Raw genomic sequence first — 25,240 nt, forward strand, 5'->3', positions numbered from 1 at the left:
GACAAAGAAAAGCAGTGTAAAAACAAAGTATTGGGCTGAACCAAGAATTGCCAGACAAGTAAGGACCCCTGCTTGTAACATGTCTCAATCTGTGTTTTAACCACAAAGCTATGTTGGCGGTGGTAACAGTAATACTCGCAATAGCGCATATCGGCGCACAATTTTGCATTCAAGCTACATAGCTTGTTGGTAAATCTAGCTTGTATGCTAACTCCGGTGTTTAGCTTTGTCTTTATGGCTGCTGGTTAGCAAAAGTGTCTTTCAAGTGACCAGCAGGTTGTTATAAGGTTAGTATGTGTTCAGTGCGCTTTCAAGTGGTTGAATTGGTTAAAAGAAAGGCAGCATGGTGATGATGATTACCTGAATGATTACCTGGTAACTCGGTCTGCCGCGATGTGAGGAATATTGGATGTTACTCAGGATATCTACAGTGACTTGGTTGGAGGCACTCGTCATTGTAATTTAGTTGTATTAGTCAGAAATGGAACAATCGGGGCTTATGATGTTGTTATTTTGAATGTGACATCATGGTTATCAGGCATTCTCTGTTACCGTGGTTACAAGCCTGCTCATGCAATGCTGGTTGTTGTCCAGAAGTCTTTTTTTAAAGGGGCCTGTTGTGGGCTTAACTAAGCAGTACTATGTCACTGCTGGGCTTTCCAACCATTATATGCATTTCCAACTGAGCTGCACCTATGTAAATTAACTTTAAATACTATCACGATACATGGATGCTGATTTGAGTCAGAATCATGTTTCAAAACTGAATCTGGATTGAATGAATGAAAAAACTGACACTATTTTTAGTCTTCTACCTCGATACCATACTGTTTGCCAAACCATTCAGTGGTGTCCTTAGTCCACTGAAATACGATATAAGACTTGTCTGGGACTTAAGATAAATGCCCCCCTTTTATTTTCAAAGCTAATTGTGTAAACTAATTCATTATTTTGAAAGCAATTTTATCAGTCCCCTGCTTGTTTGAGAATATCAAAATGAAAGGAAGATGGAGTTCTACGCTGTGTTGTTATTAAGATGATGCCTCCAGCAGTGTCTCTGCTGCATCGTTCGGGGTCCGGGGAAAGCCATCACTGTCCAAGATGTTGAACAGGTGCAGAAAAAAACTGAGCACTGACTAATTTTCTTGACCTCATGGTTGGTTAACTGATATTGTTTGATACTGCAGAAGTTTGCTTCTCCACTAACTATCTGTTTGATGGCATAGAAACATCACAATGCACTTCATGTTCCTCTTGAAAAAGGAAATTTGGTATATGAGTCAAAACATGCTTGCAACCATTTGCCTTTTTGAAGTTGGACTAGACAAATCCTAGATTGTTTGCAATGTACCGGGTGCTGCACGCCCTCACAGTTGAGTTCCACCGTTTCTGTGACTTCATCATCACCTTATTCACCCAACATTTAAAGGTGATATTCTCAATGCTTCAGCACATTAGGGGGTCAATTTAGGCTAAGTGGGCCACCAGGCTTGTACTTGACTGGCAGAATCCCTGGAGCTGTTTGGCCATATTTGTTGCGGCCTTGATGTATTGTATGCACCAGTACAAAAGACCCCTCACCCAAAGGACTCCAACAGCTTACAGACCAGTAGCTCTCACTTGACACCTGATGAAGACCCTGGAGCGGCTGGTCCTTGTTCATCTAGTACCAACCTGGCATCAGAGTGGACGCCACCATCATCATTCTCACGGACAGATCACTGTCTCTCTTGAAAAAGCCTGGAAGCACTGTGAGGATCATGTACTTTCACCACCCTTTAGCCTGCACTTTTGGGGGACAAGCTGGAGCTCACAGGGGTGGACCAACACCTCACTTCCTGGATCCTCGAATACTGCACCAACCGGTCACAGCATGTGAGGCCCCACAGGGAACACTCCTGGCCCCTTTTCTGGTCAGCCTGTACATTGCAGACTTCTCCCACCAATCACCTCACAGCCATCTACAAAAGTTCTCTGACGACTCTGCTATCATCGGCCTCATCAGGGACGAAGACAATGGAGCCTTTCAGAGAACTTATCAAGGACTTTATAGACTGATGCCAGCAGAACCACCTCTGGCTCAAAGCCGGAAGGACCAAAGAGCTGTGGTGGATTTCTGCAGGCACAGACAACCCTGCACACAGGGAACAGACATTGAGATGGTGACATCCTACGAGTACCTGGGAGTTCACATGAACAATAAACTGGACTGGACAGATCACACTGCAGCAACTTACAAGAAATGTCAGAGCAGACTCCATCTGCTGAGGAAGCTCAGGTCCTTGCAGGGGGCACTTTCTATGACTCTGTGATGGCATCAGTAATTTTTTTATGGAGTAGTGTGCTGTAGTAGAAGTATCTCAGCAGCAGATAGGCAGAGACTTGACAAACTTATCATGAAGGCCAGCTCCATTCTAGGATCCCCTCTTTACCCAGTGCAGGTGGTGGGAGAGAGCAGGATGATGAACGAGCTGCCATCGCTGCTGATGCAGGAATCCCACCCCCAGCAGGTCACTATCACAGCACTGGGCAGCTCCTTCAGTGATAGACTGATACACCGTAAGTGTGAAGGAGAGGTATCGCAGGTCCTTCCTTCCTGCTGCTGTCCGACTGTACAACCAGCCCTGCTCCCAGTAAACCTCACTGTGCATTGTGCAATACAAACTCTATACACAACTAATTTCTTATTTTTGGTTTGCACTTTCTGGACAATTTTTTAATACCCCCCATATGTATTATTTGTAAATAGGAATACACTGCCACACTGTTTACAATTACATGTTCATATTGTACAATATCATGTATGTATGAGTGTTTTCTATTTCTTACCTTTTTATTATATTGTTTATTTTTTACTATTATTATTGTTTCTTGTAATATTACTGTCCTTTGGCTGCTGTGACAAAGAAATTGCCCCATTTGTGGGATAAATAAAGGAATTCTGATCCTGATGTATTGATCCCTGTACAGGATTTTTTATCCATTGATGTTTGAGGCCATTGTGGTCAAGGAAAGCTCAACTATTGGCAGAGGGTTCTATTTGTTTTCTATGATAAATTTGGCTTCTGTCTATAGAGTGTCAATATTTGTCTTCTCTTTTTTCTGTGGTAGGTTATTGGTCGGATGTGTAAGATCATAGATAAGACGTGCTTGTCGCCAACGCCCACACTGGAGCAGCACTTGATGTGGGATGACATTGCCATATTGGCACGCTACATGCTCATGCTGTCATTCAACAACTCCCTGGATGTGGCAGCCCACCTGCCCTACCTGTTCCATGTGGTAACCCTGCTGGTAGCCACTGGGCCACTTTCCCTCAGGGCATCCACCCACGGTTTGGTTATCAACATCATCCACTCCCTCTGCACCTGCTCGCAGCTCAACTTTAGTGGTGAGGACTTCTTTCAACTGTTTGATTATACCAACGGCCTACTGTCCTAGTGTTGATATGTCTTGTCCTAAAGTCAGCAGTCATACAGTGTGTTGAAATGGTATAGGTGACTTACATGAGAGCAATCTGAAAGCTAAGCGGACTCAGACTATAGTTGGCAATGGTGAGCACACAGGCACCACAGTGGACACACATACAAAAAATGCAACGCAATTTGTGTCATATCAAAATATATGTTGGATGTTGTGTTCAATATTTTCAGAGGAGACAAAGCAGGTTCTGAGGCTGAGCCTTACTGAGTTCTCCCTGCCCAAGTTCTACCTGCTGTTTGGTATCAGCAAAGTCAAGTCAGCCGCTGTCATCGCCTTCCGCTCCAGCTACAGAGACCGCTCCTTCTCACCAGGCTCCTATGAGAGGGAGACGTTCGCCCTGTCCTCCCTGGAGACTGTCACTGAGGCGTTACTGGAGATCATGGAGGTCAGCAGAAAAGATCAAATCAGCTTCTGTTTTTCACTTCTTCTCTGTTTCCCCAACACATTTATTTCATGACAAAAACCCCAGCAAGAGTCTGCAGATTCGGCAGAAAATAATATTATAAACATGTCTGCATCCTACAGAGCTCTCTAAGGTTCATGAATTCAGATTACTTTTGTTTTACCTCTCAAGAGCTACGGTGTTGTTGTATTTACTGATGGGGCAATAAGGTCATAATACCTATAGGTACCCTGGTAGTCCTACTGTAGGACTAGGGGAAGAGAGGGAGCTGTGTTTGAATTTTTCTCGTGGTTGGTTGGTTGGTTGGTACACCAAACAGCAGGCGATGCAGCTGATTGTAAGCCGTTGCCCTGCTGATAAATACACCAACACTTTTGCTGTTGCAGTTGTGGTGTCTCTGGGCTCTTTAGGTAGAGGAAACAGGCTGGGTGGCAGAGTGCTGGCAGGGCAGCCGATGGCAGTGGAGAGCTGGTTGGCTGGTAGGCTGTCAGCTCTAAAAAGCCCAGAGACACACACAATGAAGAGCGGCTCCGGAGGAAAACAGTATTGCAAGGGAACACACAAGTTGTTTAAAACATATAACGCTTAGGGGGCTCTGTAGTACTCTGTGACAACGAAATTTGCCACAATATATTTAGTTTGTTAAATGCTTAATTTGAGTCTCAAAAAAAGGAAATGGAACAAGGCTGAAATGCAGCAAGCAATTCTTAACTGCTATTATCAGTATGAAGCTGCTTAAGTTTAATTGATTGATTAGGATACTTTGTGTGTATTCTCTGTTCTTGTCCTGTTGAGGTTATAGGGTCTTTTGTTTTCCACACACTGACAACTTATTTTTATTTTTTATTTTAACAAATCTGTGACATTAAAAACATGTGTTTTCTTTCCTCCAGGCTTGTATGAGGGACATCCCCTCCTGCAAGTGGTTAGACCAGTGGACAGAGCTCGCACAGAAGTATGAACCTCCTCCATCTTATTCTCATGCATCTATGTTAGGAACATGAACATGCATTATGGAATGTGTGTCACTGTTTCTTGAGAATTTTAGTTTCAATTTGTAAAAGAAAAAGTTCAAGTATTAAGAAATCTAAAGTAGGGCTGGCCGATAAATTGGCGTAATGGATTCATTCGAGTTTGTGGTTTAGGATGATTTAAACAAAATAAAATCGATTTTCTCTTTAACTTGCTCTGCCGCCACTCCCCATGGGCTCCTGTAGTTCATAGTGGTCTCCGCCCCCCCCCTGATTTACTTTCCACAGAGAAACAAACACAACAACATGCAGCAAGCAAAGAGTTTGTTCTTAAAAAGGCACTGTCTCGTTAGTAGCTTGGTTCTGTAGCATCAGACCTTGAACAAACCGCCGTCCGCTGCAAAGTTTGTTGAAAGGCTGTTGTTACTGAAGGCAGCGATTTATTTCAGCATCTCAAACAGACGCATGCATCACAGTGGGACACTTGTTGTTCACTACTAGAAGACACACAAACAGCCAACATCAGTGGAATTATTTAATCATTGTGTCCTTGATGAGAAGAAAGGGCCCTGTGGACAGCTTTTATGGATGCAGTCACGTTGCATATCGTTTAAGATACAGTGCCCGTATATACAGTGGAAAAGCCGGAGGTTCATCCACATGCTGAAAGCTTTCGACCCAACATGTCATGTTTACTCTGCAGTGCATGCAGATGTTTAATTTAGTTTACATATGTTCAGGGATACAAAATACTGTTTGTAAACAAAAGGCACCTTTTGCAAAGTAAAGTATTTAATGAAAGTTATGTTCACACTTTATCAATCCCAATATGGAAACTGATCTGTTTTTATAAAAACATGCAGTCTGACATGGTAATTTTTACAAAAGCATTTTATCAAAATGGGTAAGTGAGTTTGAAGGTGCACTGTTTAAAATGGCAGGGCAGTTTTGTTTACAATAGAAGCATTAAAATAAAAGCAACGCTTTTAATAATTTCTTTGTCATTTGAAGTTTGTTTTCAAGAAGGAAAAGAAATCTATTCAAATTGTAAATCGAGTTTGTATTGAAAAAATCTGAGATTCATTTTTAGGCCAAAGTTACATGTTGATAGGGCAGGTTCTTAGCAATTATGTACTATTTTGGTGCAAACATTTTTCCTCTCATTATGTTTTTGACAGCACCATCAGATACCATTAAAAGCTAATTATTTCAATGTATTTAACCTTACATAGATTCAGAGCTTATAAAGTATAATGTCTAAACTCTAAGTACACATATGTTCTATTAAATGTTGAATAGTCACGTCTGTCAATTTTTTTACTACATCACATGAACTCCTTTAACCAACCAACTTTTACATCATGCAACTTTTGTAATTAGCATTAAATATACATATAAACATTTTGGAAATAAACAGAACATTCTTTATTCAAAGAGATAAATAATTTTAATCGATCAACGACACCCGAGGAACCGATTGTAACCAAATTCATTTGAAACCAGAAACATCCATCTGATGTTGTTGCCTCAGACCTGATGGTGATCACATGGGGCTGTCTGAGAATTACTGTTTCATTACTGCTTGTGGAGTTGATTGTGTTTGATTTGGTAAAAATTTGAAAAATGGTGCAACTTTCTTCATTTATAGTGTTAGTCATTGGGGTAACATTCATATTGGGGGATATGTAGGCCTGTTTGTGATGGAAATAAAGGAGAAATCAATTATATTTTAAATAAAGCGGTTGAATTTAAACATTTCAACCCACATTTCTATTTTGTGTCATCTTAAATTATATTCAAGGCCCCATTTAGGGACAATTTGATATCAGATTTTTCGGGACATCAGTTTTTGTGGGTACTGGGTTGAAGTATAATCATATAAATTACAAAATTATGTAAATATTGTACATTTGAAATGTTTTTAATTTTCAGCATAATTGGCGCTTTTCTTCTTGGGACGAGTCTCAGAATCAAGAATCAGTGATGTATTTGTGTGTGTGTGTGTGTGTTTTGATTCCAGGTTTGCATTCCAGTACAACCCATCTCTCCAACCACGAGCACTGGTGGTTTTTGGCTGCATCAGCAAGAGGGTGAGCCATGGCCAGATAAAGCAGATCATCCGAATCCTCAGCAAGGCCAGCCCTCTGCTCAGCATAGATCGGGTGAGAGCACACATTCACTCATACTATCCTCTCTGTCAAACATATGCTATGACCCATGAACATTTTAAGTCATAGATTTCTAAAAGATCTATTCAACGGACTCAAAGATGGCACTAGTTCAGTCCAGTGAGAACCAGTTTGAAACTTCCAGGTTTATTTCTTGGTCATACGACCCACTAAATATGAATTTCTCCCGCTGGCTCCGTCCACAATTTTGGGCTCAGTCCATAGACTTAACATTGTTATGATGTCATTCTTATGGACTAGTCAGATCCAAGGATGTATTAACATAACACTAGTCCTAACCTGGGGTGCAAATAGGAAAAAAGACAGACACATAAACAGAAGGAACTGGTTTCCAAGAGAGTATAGGTTCTTGTGTGGTTAGCTCACCAGCCAGTCAGTTTGCTGGATGGCAGCCATGAACCTCAGCAGCGGTTGACATCATTCAGTAACTGGCACACCCTGCGGTTAATTACATATATTTTGCAAAATAACCTTACTTGTGTTGTGAAGTTGCAGTGAACCAGCTATGCCATATACAGTAATGATTATCTTTATTGTGCGAATGATAATCCTCTTCCTATGAGCTGTTTGTATCATCATGGCTGTGTATTTCTTTTTTGCGGTAGCTGTGAGGTGATCCGTTTCTGACATTATGATCCCAAAACTTTAGAGATTTTCTTCCCCCTTTTTGTTTTGAAAACATGACTTTTAGTATGAATATAATGTATAGTACATTACTTTGAATTCATTTGTAGCCTGACAGCTTTCTTCAAGTGAATTCTTTCTTTTTTTGGTGTATGTAACAGTGAATCAGTATGGTGACTGCACAGTTGAAACCTCTTTTTTCCTGATAAGTATTTCTTTTTGTTATATTATGTCATGAATTTGATATAATCCCTACTTCTTTCTCCTGTTCCTTCTGTCAGGGTCTGGAGAGCTGTCTGAAGGGGCCGGACAATTACAACAGCCAAGTATTAATAGAGGCCACAGTCATTGCTCTGACCAAGCTGCAGCCACTACTCAGCAAGGTATACAGCCACTGTGGATCTAATTCTAGGCACAGCAAAACGCCAACACTGTTTATTACTATTCAATATAAATACTTACAAAGTGAGCTATCGGTTTTCAGATTGATTGTGTTTGAACCTTACCTGAGGCTGTCCGTGCCTACTTTATTGATGTGTTTCTTTCATACCAAATAAATGAATATTATTTTTCAATATTTGAAACAGGAAAACACAAAGCACATACTGTATGTGTCTCTCTTTCCTCTCAGTCTTCTGTTGAACTTAGCAGAGAACATGTTTAGTTGGTGAGCAGGAGAATTGCACCTTCTCAGTAGGAACAGTCATCATAACTGCTTCTTATTTTGCGGAATATCAATGCTAGGTTAAATTACTAAAATACTTCTAAATTAGTTGAATAGTCAGCAGCTCATTAGTACACATTCTGTGCATGTTTGCAGGAGTCTCCCATGCACAAAGCTCTGTTCTGGGTGGCAGTAGCTGTGTTACAGCTGGATGAAGTCAACCTTTACTCTGCTGGAACGGCTCTGCTGGAGCAGAACCTCCATACACTGGACACAATGCGTGTCTTTAATGACAAGGTAAACACACACTATGCAATCTGGAAAGAACAAGTTCATTTTTTCTCTCATTTGGTTTTGGAACACACTGCACTGAGACACATGAGTACACATGTGACCATGTATTTTAAAAGTGACTTCACACTAATTCCATATGTACTGTACAGACTCATTCTTACACTACCATTTGAGTCTGGTCCCACAAGTAGTGATAATGGATGCATTTGAATGCATTCAGTGAATATATGTTGTTGCATGTACAGAACGGACCAACAAAATCATAAGGTACACAGATTGGCAAAATATCTATACAAGACAAGTAGATTACACAGTATATGTGAAGAGTGTGGATCAGGAGGATGACTGAGCAGGCTGAAGTGTTGTCTAGAGAGCACTTAGATAAAGCTTTTGAAGTGTTCTTTTGGTGCTATATAAGTAAAGTTGCCTTGACTAGCCGCCTCTTGCAGTAAGAATGATTGCAGGTGTCTAATTCTAATGAAGTTATCAGAAATACAATAGCCCCTTTTAACAGACTGGACACAAGGTCATTTCATCTAAAAACAAAAGTGTATTTTTATGTTATTTTTAAAATGATGACCCAACCCCCCTCTTCTCCTCAAGAGTCCAGAAGAAGTGTTCATGGAGATCAGGCGTCCGTTAGAATGGCACTGCAAGCAGATGGATCATTTTGTGGGACTCAACTTCAGTGCAAACTTCAACTTTGCACTGGTGGGCCACCTACTCAAAGGTAAAGCAGCCGCTGATAGAGATCAGCATTCGCAGGCAGCCTTTCAGTGTTCAGTACAGTATGTTTGGATCAGTGGCTGAAGAGGTTCATATCAGTAACAAACAGTTTGTAGAGAAAACACAATGACCAACGGTATATACGCAGATAAATCTGCTGTCAGTGTGATTAAGAAACTGATTTTCAATCTATGCACATAGTTCAGTTCAACTGCAGTATTTCAGTGAACTTCAGGTAGCATTACGCTGAGCAGCATTATATGTAGGATTATCTGTGGGTGGAGGTGGTCTCTGATTATTTTAATGCAGATGTGCCAAAAAGATCTGAATCAGCATTTTGTCCCTGACTGTTTGTCTTTGTAACTTGTGTCTGTAGGCTATAGACACCCATCACCAACGACAGTAGCGAGGACAGTGAGAATCCTGCACACACTGTTGGCGCTCATCAGCAAGCATCTGAAATGTGACAAGTTTGAGGTCAACACCCATAGTGTGGCCTATCTGGCTGGTATGTAACACACCCAATGGCATTTTTATACATAAATCTACATCTACACTGCTTGCACATTGCACCATGGGAAACTTCTGCTATGAAAGAAAAGCTGGACATGGTTGTTTATTGTTATGCCAACATTGTGAGTATGCAGCATCCAGTCAGTTCTTGCACCTGAAGGCCTTTTCTGTATAAATGTAGAGCGAGTCCATGAACCATTACCTGTTGGTTTGGTTGGTGTGGCTCTGCATGCTGTCGATGATTACCATAATCCCTTGTTGTTGTTGTTGTGTGTAGCACTGCTCACTGTATCTGAGGAGGTCCGAAGTCGCTGCAGCCTAAAACACAGGAAGTCACTACTGATTTCTGACCTCTCCATGGACCCAGTACCCATGGACACCTATTCCAGTCACATCACTGATCCCAGCTGCAGGTGAGGCAATGAACAGGAGGTAAAGCAATGATGTAGTTGAATGATAAGCAGGCACATGAGCTTACTCACTTGAAGAAGTAGACTTCTGTAAGCAGGATGTTTGTTTACTGCTTCCCTTGTTTTTCTACAATACCTCTGATCAATTTGCATAGTTAAAGTATAAAGTACACAACGTGTTTGAACAAATGCCCGCTCTACTGTATACTCAGTGTAGAGCAAGGATGGGCAACTTTAATGATAGAGAGGGCCACAAAAATGTTATCCTCACTACTAGAGGGCCAGATTGTAATCATGCACTTCCACCAGTAGGATACTGTATCCCTATCATTCAATTAGCCAAATATTTCAGTGCATCTCCAAAAATCCAGGTGGAAGGACAGTCCGAGTCGGAGCGCATCCTTGTAGTGCGCTCCGGTGTTTTACGTTGAGAGGCCATGAAGAGCACGCGTGGACATATGAAACAGGCTCCATTAACACCTCTCTATCAATCAAAAATGATAGAACATGTTTGTTTGTTGTGTTTTTGAGGCTGGAGGTATGGGGGTGTGAAATCTGGGGCGGAGAAGTAGCCCTATCTCTCTCATCAAGATAGAAATTGTTTACATAATGTTCCTTCCGTCGACACTGTGAATTATTGATATTTGGACATTTGCGGGCCGCATTGAGAGAGGACGAGGTCTAGAGCACCCCTGGTCTAGAGCATGGCACAACATAGGGGTGTCCAGCTGTTCCTTCCCTTGTAACTGAGCCCTTTGCAAAAGCCAATAGGTTTGACCTCATGGTAGTCATGGTGACTACCATAGAGCTCAGTCACTTTAATTTCATAGTATTTCACAATCCTACCCCTGCTATTGTTTTGCCATTATAGCCCAGATTTTAAAAAAATATATGTTCTGATGATTATAAAGTTAAACATGTGTAAAAAAAAACAAAAAACATCCAACTATACTGTAGAAACTAGACACTTGTAAACTAGTCTTGTTATTAGCTGGCTAGCAAGTAGCCATTAGTTGGTTCTGCATCTTTAAGCACTGATGCATAGTCCTCAGCTTTCAGTTATTCAAACAAATAAAGCTAATAAAGAATGGACTTCTCTTCAATAAATGTGTGTTTAACTTTCATAGATAATTTTGACAAGGTAAGATTAAAAAGAAGTGAGAATTCCTGTGTGTTATAGATTGGTTTCTATCATCTATTGTCCAGGTTTTAGGTTTGAAATGAATCCTCAACTTGTTATCTGTAACCTGACCATTGTCCTTTTAGAACTCTGCGAGAGACTCAGCCGTGGACGTCACCTCAGGTTTCAGAGCGCTACCTTTCAGCCCATCAGTACCCCACGGTGGGCCAGATCAGCCCACGAACTCGCAAGTCCATGAGCCTGGACATGGGTCAGCCCTCACAGGCCAACACCAAGAAGCTCCTGGGTATGATTTATCCTTTTAGTGTATGCAGTACATGTTGATCTGTCTTTTAGTGCAACACTGTAAAACAAAATTAGTATGTTAAACCTGCAAATTGTCAATGTGTTTGTTAGGCACCAGGAAGAGTTTTGATCATCTCATATCGGACTCTAAAGCACCAAAGAGACCAGAGATGGAGTCGGGTATTACCACACCTCCCAAGATGAGGCGTGTAGCAGAGAATGACTATGAAATAGGTGAGAGTACAATCTTTCCTTCCGCACTTTATATGATGCAATTTGTTTGGGGAGATACTTAATGTAAGTCCTCCATGTTATCATTATAGAGACACAAAGAATTGGAAACTCTCACCTTCGCAAGGTGTCTGTATCTGAGTCCAATGTTCTGTTGGATGAGGAGGTGCTGACCGACCCAAAGATCCAGGCTCTGCTGCTCACTGTGCTGGTGAGGAAACACACCATGTGGTCCTAAGTTAAAACCAATGGCACATGATGGAAAGTCATCAAACACTGTCACTTATTGTTTTCTAGTTATTGACTCAGTTTATTCACAGATTGTTGTTTTTTTCCAGGCCACTCAGGTCAAATATACCACTGATGACTTTGACCAACGAATTCTGTACGAGTACTTGGCTGAAGCTAGCGTTGTCTTCCCAAAGGTTTTCCCTGTTGTGTGAGTAGCCATCCTATAATATTTCTCTTGGTCAGGTTGTATGGTGTGCTATCAGACTTTCTACCAGTGTTTCTTGTCCAGCTAGAAATACCTGAAAATGGAATTCTTCTATGAGTTCTTTTTAGAATCTAATAAAGTTGTCATAATGGGTACACTCAGTTCATAGTACCTGATACCTGACCTATGATGTAAGTGGTTTGACTTGTGGTCAGTCTAATTGGGTACCAGAGAGGATCCAAGTGGACTCGAAACCAGGTCTGATCACATAGCTGCTCGTATCTATCGGAGCAGCATACTGTTGCCAGTGTTGGTGGCCGCTCTGTGTTTGAGTCTTTTTGGATCAGCCTCAGTTTGGATCAGGTGCAATTATTCAGGGTTCTGTTTGGACCATTTTGGACTGGTATGTAGTGTTTGTAGTGTAGTGTTTTCCTTGTGTCACGTTCGTCATCATGAACGCAAGCTAATAACGACGTTGCTAAGGAGTGAGACATCTTACTTCTTCCTCATCTTTGTTGAGAGTTGCACATGCACAGTACTGAGCAGGCAGCTGGCAAGATTCAGGTAGAGACAAGGACGCCACACACAATGTAGCGGTAGTTACTTTTTAAATATCCTTTACTGAAGCCGTTAAAACACCCGTGACTACTGCAGATGAATTTGTTTCGATGGCAGTGGGTTGTCTGTCCAGAGTAGAAGGGGTATCAAACTGTTTCACAAAATTTAAGTTAGCCTCCATCGGGCTAACTAAAAGAAGAGCCACGTTTCCATGTTACAATCACCAAGACTGGCTGACCAATGACACGATATGGAAAACTCAGTAGTGTATATTTGTGATTTTCTAACAATGTTGTGGATGTAGTAATGACAAAGAAAACAGGTTTTTTTGTATGCTTTAGGGAGAGTAAATGGCAAATGGCGGAGCAGCTGCTCTTCAAACATTGACACAAGGAAACATTCTGTCACACTTTAGAGTGTTAGTGTGACAGACTTCCTGTAAGGTCTGCACATTTGTTGAGCCAAACATAAACCCACCTTATATGTACCTCGCTATGGTATTAAAAGATGTGGCTTTTCAGGTTACTGCATCAATGTTTAATGTAAGAAGAACCATAAGTTGAACTACTGGTACACTATAATATCAAATATAAAAGTACTTTAAATAGGTAAAGGTCTCATTTAGATAAAACCACAGTATAACAGTTAATGCGTGTTCATGCACTTGTATAAAGCATAATTTCTACAGACTAAACAGTAGGTGTCTGTGTGTACGACTCCTCCTTAGCCACAACCTGTTGGACTCCAAGATCAACACTGTGCTGTCCATGTGCCAGGACACCAACCTCCTGAATCCTGTCCACGGTATCGTCCAGAGTGTGGTGTACCACGAGGAATCACCCCCCCAGTACCAGCCATCCTATTTACAAAGTAATTAGCGCTGACATTTTTACATTCTGTACAGTCCAAGCACATGAACTTCATTGGACTTACAGTTGGGGCACAGTCTTTTGCTTAAAGTAGGAACTTTCCAAAAGCTGTGACTTTTAATTGAAATTGTTAACTCGGTGTGTCTTTAAGTAAGTAAGTAAGCATTTTCACCCTGCCTCTCCTGTCTTCCATGTTATCTCTCCCCTCCACCATTTCTCTCCCTCCTTTTAATTTCACAGGCTTTGGCTTTAATGGACTTTGGAGGTTTGCCGGACCCTTCTCTAAGGTACAAATTATTCTTCACTCCTGTCATTTTTTCATTTTCTCTGAGCCACCTTGGCTGCTACACAGGAAATTTCCAGCTTACTAAGCAATTACCTGACAGCTCTGCAACCAGCCTGCCAATTGGTTTGCTGATATATAAAGTCTCTACCAGACGCACACACACATACACAAGACACACACAGCATTAGCAGAGAGGCTGGAGATCTTTTGAACTAAGGTTATCAGTTGATACTGAATCTATTAACTGCTCAACAGTAGTTGAGTAACATGGTATCCAGCTCCTGCTGTGACACTGTATACATAATAAATGAATGAATAATGTGTTTCAAGTAGGGTGGTCAAGCAATTAAAACATTTTATTTGAGTAATCACAAAGTTTGTGATGAATTAATTAAAATGTACCAATTTACCAAGTACACAAGTAAGCAAAATGTTTCATTTCAAATAGATGTTTGTAGATGAGTGAATCAATTAATAAATAGACATTCTAAGCTTTCAAATGAGGTGATATTTTAAGCTGAAAGTACTTCAATGGTTAAAAATACCTTACCACATAAATTGCACAAAACGGTTCTCCTGTCAACAGTTCCATCTGGACGATTTTTGAAGCACCGCTTAAGTGTTTTGTGATTTTATGATCTCTCCTGACAACGTTTTATTATTTTTGACAAATGATTTATTTTGTACTTGTGCTTTAGCTGTCACTAAAATGAAATGGACTACAGTAGAATCTGGGACTTTAATGTCATCCACCGAGTTCTGCTTTTGGTGTGTCAAGAGTGGCGTGGCATCTTTAAGAACAGGACAGTTTATAGTGAGTGACTGGAGAGTGATGGTTGGTGGCTGAGCTCAGAGCAGACGGGAGGTTTAGCATTAAAGATGTCTAGTGGCTGTAAATGTACAGTACAGGTTAGTTTGCCCATGAATAAACTCTGCAGCTCTTTTATACACAAGAAGACCTCATGTTTGAGAGATAGAGATTGCTATCACTGCTAATAAGGCATAAATTCCCAGGGGGCCCCTCTAACCAGTGTTCATCACCATGATGTTACATATAATCTGACCAATGAAAAATTTATGAAACCTTTTTTTTTTTCCCCAATGTTCACATTGGTAGAATTTAGTAGAATAAATAATGGGTGCAACTAGATAAATTTAGATAAATTACTAAACAACTTAAATTTTTTCGCAGTGTGGATAACCCACATTATAATGCCAGTTATCATTAGCAATTATCAACAAACAAAGCATTGATTTTGAGGTAGCAGCATTAGTGCCTCTAATGTGAGGTTTAAGGGAGTTCATGCTTGTCAAGGCAAAAGGTTCCAATATGAGTGGCCCCAAACATTTGAGACTAGTGTATGTTAGCTATCAGCTAACACTCGTGTGTGTGTGTGTGTGTGTGTGTGTGTGTGCGTGTGTGTGCGTGTGTGTGCGTGTGTGTGTGTGTTTGTGTGTGTGTGTGTGTGCGTGTGTGTGCGTGTGTGTGCGCGTAAAAAACATTCTCAGTAAACTCAGCACTCACCAGAGACTCCAATACTCTCTCTTCTTTTCCCTTCTCCCCTCTTACATTATGTTCATGAAGTAAAGTGCATTTCCCTTCCAACTCCGGTTGGCAGTTAACATTAAACACCAAACAATGAAGGTCACCTCTGCAGATCACTGCAGTCAGGTTGATAAACCAATACACATTTTATTCCCAAAAGTTGGGCGGGAAAAACTCCCACACATTGTCCACTTGACTTGCAATTAAGTTTAATGACAGCAATGTTTTGGTACTCAGACCTTCATCATGTTATTTCTAAGATGGTGTGCAGCGGTTTTTCTTCCTGCTTTTGTTGGCCCTTGGTCTTCTCCTCAGCACCTGTCAGCCCTCAGGTGTGCAAAGCTTTACTCTCTGAAAATTTCCAAAAGTTCACAAGTGATCTCTGAGCTATCCTCCCATCTGTAAACAGCTCCAGATCACAGCAGAATTAGATGTGACTCTGGATGTTAAGTCTTCCCCAGTCTCAGCCAAAGCCCTCTTCACACAACACTCAGCAAACTCATTTTGTTTTACTTTGATTTAGAGACCGTTAGCAGCAGGAAATACATGTTTTGGGGTTAAGGTTTCACATTTGGAGTCTGCATATTTCACAGTGACCCCAACTTCTTAATATGTTACCCATGATATTAAAAAAATCATAAACATTACCAATAGTTATTTTTTTCATGTAGTAATACTTGTAAAATCATGTACGACATAAAATTACGCTGTAATAATCTGTTTTGTGTTACATTGGATGTACTGTAAATGAATCATTAGGTTAAACTGACTGAACACACGTTTGATCATTAGCAGTGCAGTCAGCTGTGTTGTTTGACTTAAAAAAATCAGTCTAACGTGTATTCTGTTCTGCCCACATCCCACCCCCTCACCCTCCTTTCCCACACACAACACACGCTAACTGCAGCAAACACAGATACCTGACTATGCCGAGCTGATTGTCAAGTTCCTGGAGGCGTTAATCGACAGCTACCTGCCAGCGGCTGATGAGGAACGAGGGGAGGAGCAGTTGAGGACACCTACCTCCCCCTACCCCCCCACCAGCCAGAGCCAGCTCAGCATCACTGCCAACCTCAACCTGTCCAACTCCATGACCTCACTGGCCACCTCGCAGCATTCACCAGGTCTCACTCACACACACACACACACACACACACACACACAACCTCACACTGACACTCTGCATCGACTAAATGGGAAATGGTGACTCTCCAGAAAGTTTCTGGAAAATCAACACTGCAGCACATCTTCTCATCCAAGACTCTTGTACATCCCCGAGTGGTGACTGTTCTTAGGACTGTGATGTTATTTAACCCAACATCAAAACAATGTTGTAACCCTAACTCTAACTGCTGCAGTTTGTATATAAATTGAGGATGGAAGCAAGTCATCTGCTTATGTTACAGTGCCACCTGTTGTTTAATAATAACCTGGAGGAGAAAACATCAGTACTTGAAATTGGTGATAAAAAATTAATAAAAAATGACTTAATATTACAGTGTGTTCTATGTTTGATAATGGTACTACCAACTATTGTTTAAAATATAAAATTAATAGTGACATAATTTACTATATAGTTAATTGTAATATGTTGATATTTACAAATTATATATATATTTTATATATATACAAATTGGAAGACTTTGACATATATAGTGTTTTTCAAAGATGACCACAGAACTTGTGGTGGTTGACACTTTGGGCTTGATCATTAATGAGCTACCATGTAAATGACAGTCTCTTTCAGGGAAGGTTTACTAAAATAAACCTTTAAAAGCAACACTGGGGGCACTGTTTAACTCAGTTGGTAGACGAGTGAAAGTACAGAGGCTTTGTCCTCACTGCAGCGGCCCGGTTTGAGTCCCGGCCTGGGGCTCTTTGCTGCGTGTCACTCCCCCTCTATCTACTCTGTTTCTTGTCGTCTCTTGAGCTGTTCTATGAATAAAAAGCTTTAAAAAATATATCTTAAAAGCAACACTGGCACACTAACATTTTAATGACAGAAAGACATAATCAGTGTTGATTTTAAACATGAGAAATAATCTGATATTGACAGAATTTTTTTCCACCATCCCCTTCAAAATTATACAGGATCTAAACTGGTTCTTCAAAATTAGGCCATTGGCCACACAATAACTAACTTACCGATCATTAGGGCCTGAGCATTAACCAGTGCGTGGCCCTATTCTATCTGAGGAAATAATTATTCTATTTCTAATTCTACATTCATTCATTTTTTTAAGGATTATGTAATACGGAGCCCTGGAGGTGACATGGATGTGTTTTCGTGACTTGTGTGAGTGAGATAGTAAGTCGCGAGATGCACTGGCACTCTGGCTCGAATGATTGAATGAAGTGAACGTTGTGGTGTTAAATCAACAATGATGGGATGCTGGAATCATGAACAAGTGCTGTTTACTTCAATAACTTATACTGTCACTTATTTCTCAGTAGCAGTGTCGTATTGTACTTAGTCGCCATCTTGTTGCACTCTGACCTCTCTACATACAGCTTATTAACTATGACCTGCCTTATACAACAGCGCCACCTTGTGGTATACAGAGCAATAGTATATCTGTATACCACACGTTTGTTGTGTTCTGTTATTATATTATAATAACAGAACACAACAAACGTGTTTAGTGTCGCTGTGAAAGCCAAGAGAATGTGGTCTGTGTGAGAATGTCATGTTAAACTGAAGGTATTTTAGTAAAGTTAGGTTTTCTGTCACAGCTTTCACATGAATATGATACTATATGCACTTGCATCCATTGTTAATCATTTGTGTCGATAAGCAGAAGTACCTGCTGCAACGTTATTTCATAAATTAATTATAACCAAACTGCTATTACCTTGACAACTCCTCCATCATCATGGCTAGCATGGTAGGTATTTTGATGATCCACGATGAGTGTCCAGGAGTAGGTTTTATTAGCTATTACATGTACTTCAATACACTGTATTAACTTTGTTATAACTTTTGGGCATGCATGCACAAGATAGTAAGTTGCGCGCGCAAGTTACGAAAAAAACAACACATCCATGTCACCCCCAGGGCTCCGTAATTTAAGGAGTCACATGCGTGTGACACAATAAGAACTGACTCATGGCCCATTTTTAGACTATTACCCACCAGTTGTGATCTACTGATTTGAAGAAAATGTCTGAGGAAATGTTTTATTTAGATTTTGTATTCTGTCTTGAAATGGTTAAACAGACAAAGACCTCATGTAATTGAGAAGGTGCCACACTTACAGCACTGCTGTATGCTGTTGTCCTGTAATTCCATACTTTTAACGCAGTATGTTATGTGTTCTCCCTGTGCTCCTCCAGGTGTGGATAAGGAGAACGTCCAGCTGTCGCCCAGCTCTGCCCTGTCCAGTGGCGGTCGCACTCGCCATGGTTCAGCCAGTCAGGTCCAGAAGCAGCGCAGCGCCGGCAGTTTCAAGAGACCCAGCATTAAGAAGATCGTCTGATCAGCAAGAGAACACCCACTGCACTTTCCACCTCCTCCTCCTCCTTCTTCTTCTACTCCTCCACCAGCCTGCCAGGCCTCATGCTGCACTCTACTTATCGCTCCTTTTATTTCTTCCTTCTTCATGGTTGTTGCTCTCGCAGCAGAACAAGTGATTTTGTGTTGAGGAAGAGTTCTAGCAAGGGCAAACTTGAAATTTGTGCTGCTTGAGATTTTTTTTCAAATCTTACATTTGAAAAACCTGTGGTGGAGGAGAAGCTACTTTCAGTTCTTTCTGTTCTCCTCCAGTTTGAGACTTCAGCAGTGACAAAGGTCACGTGTGTTGGAAAAATATCCCTCTGAAGTTTAAGGAACTACAGTCTGGACATTAAGGTTCTATATGGACATGGACTGTGACATTTCTCAGACAGTTTACACGGGAAGGATCCTGAGATTCTGTCTTCATGTGCTGAAATTGAATCCATCACATGTCTCTTGGCCTTCCTAAACACTCCAGCGTCAGCCAGATGGACCAAATGACAGCAGCCGTTGGGGGTGGATCTGTGAGGCAGGGCCCTCACTCTGGACCTGCTCAGACATCTCAGCTCCCCTCTCCCAGTCCTGTACATATTTTACATAGACAGATTATGTATAACTAGTCCTTCGTGCTAATTTAGATGTTGACGTTTTCTCCATGGTGTGCCTTTGTCAGGGTTTTTCAATGTGTACAATTTGTAAAGTTAAGTCGAACCTTGCTGTGGACAAAGAACAGGTACTAATTATGGAGGCAAGCCGTCCATATCACCACGAGTTCACCTGAGCTGCCTCAAGACCGGCCTCCAATGATCGTCAAATATACAATCATACCATATACCCTGTTGCCTGAAAGTATTTATCCTGTACAGCTAGATAGTGCAACACAAATCTTTTTCTTTTAAAACACTTTCCAAACATCTTCTTTTCAAAGACTTTCAATGTATCAACATCAAGATTGCAAAACACTAGGGGAAACACAACCATGTAAATAGCTCCAAGCGTTTTTTGTGCGTTCTGCTTTTATTTAGGTGTTTTTCGTTAGTAATACGTGTATTTTCAGAAGCCTAGCATTTTAATTTGTGTACACAGTGACAAGGAAAATTGTGAAATAGGCAATAATCCTCAACTCTCCAACTCCTCTGTCAACCACCAGTTTTATTTGTACAGCGAACAGGGAGAACACATCTCTATGTCAGCTCGGTGCAATATGATGCCAACTCCTGAGTTGCCTGTTAACAAAGAGATTAAGCTCTTATTGATTACCTCCAACAACCCTTTGAATAGAACAGAGGTAGTGGACAGTGTGATGTTTGATCCCATCACTCTCTCTCTCACAGTCACACACCTCAATTTGTTTCATGTTAACAGTCTGAGCTGGACCCGCAACCATCAGAGCCTTGTCCCGTGGGCTCTTTAAAGGGAAAATCCACCTTAAAATAAACTTTGAAAGTGTTGGGGCTTTCTGTCATTTCACTTGAGTGGGGAAAAAACAATACAGTTAGGATCAAATAGAGATGAAAACACATTTTTCAAGAGTAAAAACACATTTTCTTACATAAGGGTATTGTTTCTGAGAACCAAGAACCAGAGAACAAAATGGGTCAGACTGTGAGATGTGGTTAAAAACTCTGGAAAAAAGGCAGTAAGTGACCCTTTTTTCAAACCACTATTTCTAAAGTCACAAATAAACTGTCACATTTCAAAATAAGCCAAACGTCTCAAAAACATTGGTGTTTGATGTCGTCTGAGCACCATCCGCCTTGGATAAACTGAACACAGAAAATGTATGATCAAAAAAGCTAGCAAGACTCAGAACCTAGTACCAACTGTCAGTACTTGACATTTGACTGCTTGTAACCACAGACACCGTTCAGTCGGTGGTCAGAAGACTTGAGGTCAATATTCTTTGTTATTGTTCAGTATGTTCTCTTATTCCAACATTTCCTAAGTGTGGTGAAATAAAGGGAAATAGTTCACAGATGTGACATAAACAGTAAACATCTGGATTTGATCTCAGTCTGTCAGACTCCAACACTGATCATACAGGATGCAGGTCGTCACATCACTGATCCAGATGGACACAGACTGAAGAGATTCCCCAGTAGAAGGGTGGAAGATAGTGGATTTTTCCTTTGAGAGCAGCTCCAAACAGCCACTCTTGCACCACACAAGACGTCTTCTTTCAAAGACATCTTCCAGGCACATTTGGAGAATACTCTTTAAAGGTTTTGGTTTGAACTACTTTACTGTAAATCACTTGACCATACATTACTGCTAACTGTTTTCTAAAGCATGATGTAGTGATGTAGATAGTTGAGTTTGTTTCTAAGCTTCCAGGCAGCTATAGTTTCCCATTCATTCTAAATAATTTCCCCAAATCAATGTTCAGAGTTTAAACTTGCGTAATGTAACTAATGCATCGCAGCAAACATTGTGTAATAATTGCTTGTGATAAAAGAGTGCTCACTGGCAAAACAATCAGCACAAGAACTCAACAGATACGTCTGCATGACGGACTTCATAAACCAATCTAAGCTCAACACAGATATATCATTATCTGTGTTTATGTCAGTTAAAGCGTAAGAAGAAGTGCTGGCACAGAAATGTTCAAGATCAGTGTTGTGTTTGTTCTCCACCAGAGAATACGGAGCAGTTTATATTTTGTAAATTCTTTCTCTAACTTCAGATGTTAAATTGCTCAAATTTTGCTATCAATATTACTTTCACAACTCCAGTGTATCTGTTCGGGTTTAATCTGCATCACTGCATCACAATAATGTCCCTTTGACAATAAAAGCCGTTGCACAAGCTGATATTATTTTGTTGTTCAAGAAACATTGCTACTGACAAATCCTTTTTTTGCAATGTCTTAGCTTGGCAACGAGGAGAATGAAACTAAAAATCAGGCAAAATCTTCATGTGGAGGGAAGTTATCTTTTTAAACATGTTGTTGATGAAAGGGTCTATTTTAAACCATCTACTCCTAAACCTAACTAAGTATGTATGTTACATTAAACAAACCAAACGCCAACAGAGAACAAAAAAGAAAATTATAAGGCAACTTATTGTAAAAATAGTAACTGAACAATATAATATGTTCCATATATGATTCTAACCCCAGTCTCATGAGTGAAAGTCCTGTATGTGACCCACTCTGCCACAATGACTTGCTTGCATGTGGACTTTGTGCTCTTTCCTTGGTCCTTGAGCAACATCAATAATGATGTTCCCAGAAAAACACCAACACAGCGATAGCGGATACACCAAAAGCAGTCATGATGGTCTTTGTGAGAGATTGCAACTGCCTGCAGGTTTATTCAGATGTAATTAAATGAATTGGAACCAGTGGCTGCCTGAAGGGTGGAACACACTGACAGATCTAATACACTGTGGTTTGCTGTGGAAATTGTCAAATGGTTTGTAGGAAATAGCTTTACGCATACGGACGCTGTGATCCGGGCCTGTAAATCAGTTCTGACAGCAGTTGTGTACAAATGTTGCCATAGGCTGGACACTTAAGTGAAACCGGTGTAGAATGGGACTTGCTGATGAGTGCTCCACCCACAGCCTCCGTCCACAGCTCTGCAGGGTTGGTTTGTCAAAATGCTTCTATCCTGCCTAAACATCTATGCATGATAAGAGTTGAGCATTGTTGTACAACTCTGACTTTCTTTTTGTCTGAGCACTGTTTCCTCACGTCTGCTGCTCAGAGTCTGTGAATCAGCTCACCACTGTTTGTTTTCTTGGGTCGTATTTGTCTAAGGAGATGAGTTATTTTCTTCTGTACATGCAGCTCATTCAGTAAACACATGATAATTAGATGAATTCCACGGAAAGGGATACTTGGATATTAGAGATAGTCATAGATGAAGTATTTTGTAATTCAGCCTCAAAGAACGACTTAAGGGGAAAGATGAGTATACAAGAGTGTAATTCCAAACTGAATATAGTCTAGCAGGTGAATGGTTCCATCAGAAACCTCCATCACTGACATGTTTTTATCAACAGATTTGCTCTTATGAAGGTAAACAGGACACAACCAGGATATCTATCAGGTGTCTGTTTGGAAAGTTCTGAAAATATTTTCAGTCAGATGTACTGATTTCACTATGATAAAGATTGTTATAATGAAAACTATGATGTAATGAAACTCTTTCCAATGTAAATAGGCAAAACCATAGTTCAGAGTCAAGTATGACTATATGACAGTAAGTCACATTTTGTAAATACACAAGATGTTTGGAGCTGTGATGGTCGGCACAGAGTGGGAATGAAGGTTCAGGCTAGAGGGACTTGAGGATCACGGCCACTTAAGCTGTAAAAGTACATGTTTATTCAGATTTCAGTTTCAGATTCCACAGAAATTTTTCATCATATAACTCAATCCATCATCTCCTCTCACCACGTTTCACCATCTAACTGCTCTTAAAGCTACACCTGCTGATTTTCCTCTAAAAGGTGTCCACAAAATCTGAATCACAGAATCAGCAAGTGTACCTTTAACTAAAACGCAACCAGGAAAAATATGAAGGCAAGATTTATTTGAGCACCGTGTTAGCAGATTGCCATTGTTTCCAGGTTTTAGTTTGACTTGTGTGTGAATGGAAATATTAAGGATTATGTATCCATAACCTCTTAAACAAGTGGTTGACTTGCACTAATTTAAAAACAGTCATGGGTTTGTAAAGATGAAAAACCTCAAAATGTGGCATGTTTTATTTGATGTTATGCAAAATCTAATGTCTGTAGGGTAATAGTCTGAGTTTTGTTTTTAATGCAGTATGTGTGACAATTGTAAATACTTTGTGTAAAATTTGAGATGGTATATTTACTACACTGTACATACATGTGATATTGTATCATTTTGTTTTTGTAAAGCAGTTAGTTTCTGTATGATAATATACAAATTGAACTATTCCAGTGTTAGTAATAAAATGTTTTGCTCTCCACAATGTTTAAATGTGTGTGATAACACAGACCAGTTTTCATTCTACAACACATGTTTAAGAAGACTTGCTGTCGCAATCCCCCTTTCAATAATCAATCAGTCCTTATCTACATAGCAGCTTTCGAACAAATCTCAAAAAAGCAAGACTGAATAGATTTTTGTAGATTAAATTAGTATATATATATCCAGTTCCTCTCTTTGTTACACCAACTTTAGTCCCAAGTCATGGCATAAATGTAGCATATCTGATTCGGGAAGCTGTATCTGCTCAGAATCCATTCTGTGCTGTCAAATAAACAGACCATTTTCAAATGCCTGAAAGTTTGTTATAGACTTTGACACCAGTTAGGCTACATGTCTGTTTGTAACTAGACAAAATTATATCTATATATATATATATCTATATCTATATCTATATAGATATATAGATATATAGATATATATAGATAGATATGTATATAGATATATACATACAGTATATCTATCTATCTATCTATCATATGGAAAATATGGCATGCATAGTTTTTGTATGTATCATTTATGTACCTGCCTCTTTGTGTTACGAATGCTTAAAGTATATATCTTGAGAAAAACAAATGTATTCATGGTGTGCACTCACAGTGGACCAGTGCAGAAACACCACAGCTCACCTCAGGGAGCCAGAGATCAGCCAAATGGTATCCTGTTGTACATGAAAATGAGCTCAAAGGTCAGTGGTAGTGAAGCAAATTATCTCTGAATGAGTTCAAAGTTGAACTGGAATCGTTTGGGAGGTAATGTACTACTCCTTTAACACGGTTGTGGCAGCCCTTATATGGGTGTATCATGAATACACCTGTGAAAGTGATCATGTTTGATTAATGCATCACTGGAGACTGATGTTTGTCAGGCACAGTTTGACATGTCCCGGGCCAAAAATCAATCAATAAAAGCTGAATTTAAAAGTAATGTGTACATATGTATGTAATATACATATGTATTGAATACTCATAGACACATGTTTCTATTTATTTTTTGTTCTATTGACATTAGGTGTAATTCTTCAGATCTGAACAGTCAAGATACTGCTCAAATGTCTTTGAATGACTTTTGACAAGTCTTTAATTAGTTGTGAACATGGTTGCAAGTTGACAGCCACCAAGAAAGGTACTCTACATGAAGTATAAAGGTGAT

The 25,240-nt window shown here is 40.1% G+C and overlaps 1 protein-coding gene across 6 annotated transcripts in view; it reads left to right on the forward strand.

The window, feature by feature from the left end:
* Positions 1–24,079, forward strand: part of nf1a (neurofibromin 1a) — a 145,937-nt gene extending 121,858 nt beyond the window's left edge. For 4 of the 6 annotated variants that reach the window (XM_030404137.1, XM_030404128.1, XM_030404147.1 and 1 more), the window contains 17 exons: positions 3,112–3,391; positions 3,654–3,868; positions 4,780–4,841; positions 6,878–7,019; positions 7,952–8,053; positions 8,491–8,631; positions 9,232–9,358; positions 9,731–9,862; positions 10,145–10,280; positions 11,544–11,704; positions 11,815–11,937; positions 12,027–12,145; positions 12,273–12,373; positions 13,656–13,798; positions 14,038–14,084; positions 16,537–16,753; positions 18,963–19,105. In XM_030404137.1, coding sequence (XP_030259997.1) covers positions 3,112–3,391; positions 3,654–3,868; positions 4,780–4,841; positions 6,878–7,019; positions 7,952–8,053; positions 8,491–8,631; positions 9,232–9,358; positions 9,731–9,862; positions 10,145–10,280; positions 11,544–11,704; positions 11,815–11,937; positions 12,027–12,145; positions 12,273–12,373; positions 13,656–13,798; positions 14,038–14,084; positions 16,537–16,753; positions 18,963–19,105 — 2,391 coding nt within the window. Of the gene's footprint in view, positions 1–3,111; positions 3,392–3,653; positions 3,869–4,779; positions 4,842–6,877; positions 7,020–7,951; positions 8,054–8,490; positions 8,632–9,231; positions 9,359–9,730; positions 9,863–10,144; positions 10,281–11,543; positions 11,705–11,814; positions 11,938–12,026; positions 12,146–12,272; positions 12,374–13,655; positions 13,799–14,037; positions 14,085–16,536; positions 16,754–18,962 lie in introns of all 6 variants that reach the window. The other 2 variants (XM_030404119.1, XM_030404165.1) reach the window with 1 other exon arrangement.
* Positions 24,080–25,240: the final 1,161 nt, after the last annotated feature.

The sequence above is a fragment of the Sparus aurata genome, chromosome 2 (assembly GCF_900880675.1).
Source record: "Sparus aurata chromosome 2, fSpaAur1.1, whole genome shotgun sequence".
In the NCBI taxonomy this organism is placed as follows: Eukaryota; Metazoa; Chordata; class Actinopteri; order Spariformes; family Sparidae; genus Sparus; species Sparus aurata.